The following is a 4,403-nucleotide window of genomic DNA, read 5'->3' as shown; positions in this document are numbered from 1 at the left end:
TCTCTCTCTCTCTTGCTGAAAGTAAGAATACAATGGTGGCTAAAAACTCCCTTTTCCTCCTAACACTTGGGTAAGTATATAACTATTAGGTTAAAATCTCGTCAGGGGTAATCTTGTAATTTGGTGAAGCCTTGGGTTTAAAGTCGGCTGGAACCAAGTCGCGCATCTCGCGTCTCGACATCGATAAATGGTACAGGATGTACATCGATCGATCATAATTTTCAATAGTCGAGGCTTCTCTTCTGTTTCGATCGACGGCACTGGATGGGCATCGAACAATTGCTTCTTCTTCGTATCGACCTCTAATGGTCAGCTCGGATGAAATCTCTTTTAAGCTCCTAAATGCTCCATAGTCATCACTTTACTCCAAGATATTGCTGAACCTGAAAACATTTAATAGGATAAAATATATAATATATAGATAGTAAAACACTTATATACCATGGATGAAAATGGGTCAAATCCATTGTATATCAACTCCCCCAAACTTACACAAACATGCAGTCTCTCTGAAAGAGGTTTGAAAACAGCAGGAACTCACAGATTTAAAACATAGAAATCATCACCTCTACAATTTCGCAAACCACATCTAAAAAGTCCTAATAACAAAAGCACATTATGCAATATCCTAGCTTAGCAACCAAATTCAAGTAGTCTACAACTCAGAAAATCATGTCTGACATTCCCCTCTACTAACCTCATTTCTTAGCATAAATATAAAAGTGCATGCTTTACCTTGGGAGTATCGATCACACGATGCAAGGATTTTCAGTCAAGTATCTGTAACTGCAGGTAAAAGTTAGTTCCTAATTTCTCTCTCTCTAATTTCTCTCTTGAGTCAAAGTATGCTTCCATTGCAGGATCAGTGACCAAGATTGGACTGGCTTCCATGAATCAATACTTAAAGGTGGTTGCCACCAAGCCCTGTTCACTTCTGTTTGACCTATATCCAAGAATTATTTGTGAAGCGAGCCTTGAAGATTGCCACCTCCAAGTCCCGTTTGAATTCTTTTATTAGAATCTTTATGAATTAAGCCTTAATGGTTTTAGCCACCAAGTCCTGTTCAGACTTTTCCTAACTAGATCCTAAGTCCTAATTAAGTAATAAATTTCGGATATTTTTTTCTATTTGTATTTTTTTAGATATCACTAACTACTCTAGGGTCAAAAATAGAGAGAGGAAATGTGATAAATGAATCTACACAAGGCGTTACCTTCCACATTTATCTGAAGAATTCGATCCCATGTATACCAAGCCCCAAGACAAGCGATTATGTCAGGTTTAATGTTGGAGGTCAGCTTTGGTTCCTTCAAATAATCAAGGCAAGTGTGTATAGTTGACAGGTTGGTCCACTTTAGCATATTTAGTACTATCTGCAATCAGTAAATCTAGAATGTTGCTAAAGAGTGGTTAGACATTCAAGTAAAAATCAATAATAAGATCATAGTCCCTTTCACATAGCTAAGCATAACTTTATTAAAATCATTTTATAAGAATCAGAATAAATAATATCAGTAAACCTCCCCCTTGACTTAAATTACACTGTCCCAGTGTAACACAGTCGGAGTTATGGTGGAAATAAATCATACGTACTCAATGTAACAAGTTAGGAAGATAAACCTGACCGGAGTGGGAATCGATCGATGTGCATCGGTATGCATCGATCGTCGTATGTGATTGTAGGTCGATCGATGTCGACGTCTCGTCCACGGTCGATATGTTGGTAATCATCCTACTTGGCTCTTGCAATAAATATGAAAGAATGAAAACGAAAGTAAATAAGAAAACCAATTAAACATGTGGTAATTAGCAGATATCCGAGTCCTCTGGGAAATTAGGGTTTTCCTAGTTTCCTTATTTAAACGGAAATCGACAGTGCGAATTTCGGTTCCCACAATGCGTATGCTGATAGCTCGTTCAGTTCTTCATGCATTGACTCCATTTTGTTTTGTATCAGCTGCTCGTCGTCTGGTGTAGACGTGGTATCGATCGATGCGACCAAGTGTTTATCGGTCGATGCTGGTACCTTACTGTCGATCGATTTGGAGCGTTTTGTGGTGATCGATGCTGATATCTGGTGTTGAGATGCGATTTGCTTCTGAATGGCTTTGACTTCCTTCTGTAACCACTTTGCTTGGCTATCCAGTCCACCGAGTCTGACGTCAAATGGAAAGTAGATGTCATCACACCGCTTCTCAAGTCGTTCCTCCATGGTGTCTAGAGCTGTGTAAAGCTTTGATGTGATCTGATCAACTTCTGCTGTTGGGTAGGGAATATGTTCTGTAGGTTTCTTGCTGTCGAGCGATGCCCTACGGAACCTATCGATCGATGTTGAACCTTCTTTCTGAAAATCATGTTGATCATTAAGCTTGCCAATGTCCCTCTGGACATTCATCATCTGTGCAGACAAGATGTCCAAGTATCGAATGATAGGTGAGGTGAAACGGTCGTGCATATCCTCGTAGGTTTGTAACCTATCTTCCATGGCTGTGAACTTGCTGTCGATCGATGTGATGGTGCAGATATCGATCGATGTGGCTGGTTGTGGATCCTTCTTGCGAATGGTGTCCAAATCTTGCTGTAGGAGATCAATTCTCGTGCTTAACCAGTCCACGTTGTTTTTGAGAGGGTTGTTAACGTCGTTAATCCCCGTTTTGATGTATGCGATCTCCCATTCATCCTTCTTCTCTGCCAAACTTTCCGGTTCTGCAGGAATGTGAGATGTCTGTGGCTTGACGTCAATCGATGTTGCTTTGTTGGCGTCGATCGATGGTGATCGTAGCTTCTTTCTCAAGGTTGTACTGCATACTCTCAATCTCTGTCCTCATCTCTGCCATACTTCTAAAAAGCTCATTGAAACCTCTGTCCAAAGGCTGATAAGTGTCATCTACCAATGTCTTGAGTTCATCTCCTACCTTTTCCTGAGCTCCACAAATACCAGTCACCATCTCATTAATCTCATCCTTGGTGTAGATCTCTGGTGCCAGTTTTGTAGGTGTGAAAGAAGTGGCATGTTCTGGAAGACATAAGTTACTCTCTTCAAATAGGGATGCTGTCTCCAGAATTTTTCTGATGTTGTCCTTGGTAACAGGGATCATCTCACCAGCTACGCTCCTTGCATATCCAGACTCATCTCTGTAGACACCATATTCGTCCTTCTGTTCCCATCTGAACTTTCTTGCTTTATAGATGTCATAAGCGCGATGTCCAAATTCGTAACGTCTGTCGATCGATGGTGAAGGTGCCTTGTCGAGCGACATAGGTGTTACCCTGTCTAACGATGTAGGAGCAACCTTGTCGATCGATGCTTGGCCAACTGGTCGGCACGATTGGTGTGAACCAATTTATGTTGTGTCGGCCCCTGGATATTTGTCTGGAACAGCTGGAATGTTGTCTGGAATGCTGCGTTGCTGCATAAATAAGTTGTCTTCTCCATTGGCCACTTGAAGAATGTGTGTTATGTCCTCTCTGGATACTTGTAGAATCCTTCCATCCATAGCTCTTGCATGGCCATCTGGGTCCCTGAAAATTCAAAATTCATCAGGAGTTACAAAACCGTAATCAATACTCATATTCTTCTTAGTAAATACAGAAAGTTTAGGTTTAGAATGAGAATCGATCGATTTGATACTGGAGTATCGATCGATGGTAGACGTTTGGATCGAATGCCCTTCCTTGATGTTCCTTCTGATTGGTTAGTGAGAGCATTCAACTTTTCTGCTTCGGTGTCGTGATAATAACTGGGGTGTAAAACTCCTTATATAGGTGTTGGTAAACCTACTTGGGATTGGAATATTCCCTTTCTCCTTTTTTAAGGCGGCGGCTTTAATATTGATCAATGTACCAGGTGGGGTATCGATCGATGCATAAGATCGTTTTGCTGGATGAGGGTGGGTATCGACCGATGCTGAGTAGACTCTGTCGATCGATGGTGGAGACGTGTTGTTGAAGGAATGGCTTGAATATCTATCATCATGCATAGTAATCTCTATAGCTCTTTCCTTCCAGTAATCCTCATCATACTCCTTTGTAGGATCCTCATTGGATGAAGGAATTACAGTCTCTACTGCAAAACTTTCGTGGAATCCACTGTCTGCGTATGGAATAGTCATCATGTCCTCTTTTGTTGGGTTGTTGAAAGGCAAAGTTTGGTTAACACTGATCTGGTAATGTGAAATGGTCAACCGGATGCTTCCCGTCGAGCGACGTGGGATAGTGTTCATCGGTCGTCGGTGAGTCATTGGATTCGATCGATGATGCAGTGTGAGTGTCGATCGATTCTGAGTACTCTATTTCGTACTCTGCTCCACAATCCCATGCTGCAATGTAGCCAAGATCATTTCCAAGCTCCACGAGGTTGACATGTTGTCTCAGAACTCGAATTAGGTCATAGTGGACGTCT

At 41.4% G+C, this 4,403-nt stretch overlaps 1 protein-coding gene across 1 annotated transcript in view; it reads left to right on the top strand.

The window, feature by feature from the left end:
* Positions 1-32: 32 nt before the first annotated feature.
* LOC106330690 overlaps positions 33-4,403 on the top strand; it is a 19,447-nt gene continuing 15,076 nt past the window's right edge. Inside the window, exon 1 of the mRNA XM_013769121.1 lies at positions 33-70. Within this exon, the coding sequence (XP_013624575.1) occupies positions 33-70 (38 nt within the window). The remainder of the gene's footprint in view (positions 71-4,403) is intronic.

This window comes from Brassica oleracea, chromosome C3 (assembly GCF_000695525.1).
Source record: "Brassica oleracea var. oleracea cultivar TO1000 chromosome C3, BOL, whole genome shotgun sequence".
Classification (NCBI taxonomy): Eukaryota; Viridiplantae; Streptophyta; class Magnoliopsida; order Brassicales; family Brassicaceae; genus Brassica; species Brassica oleracea.
This window is presented reverse-complemented; position numbering and strand designations above follow the sequence as displayed.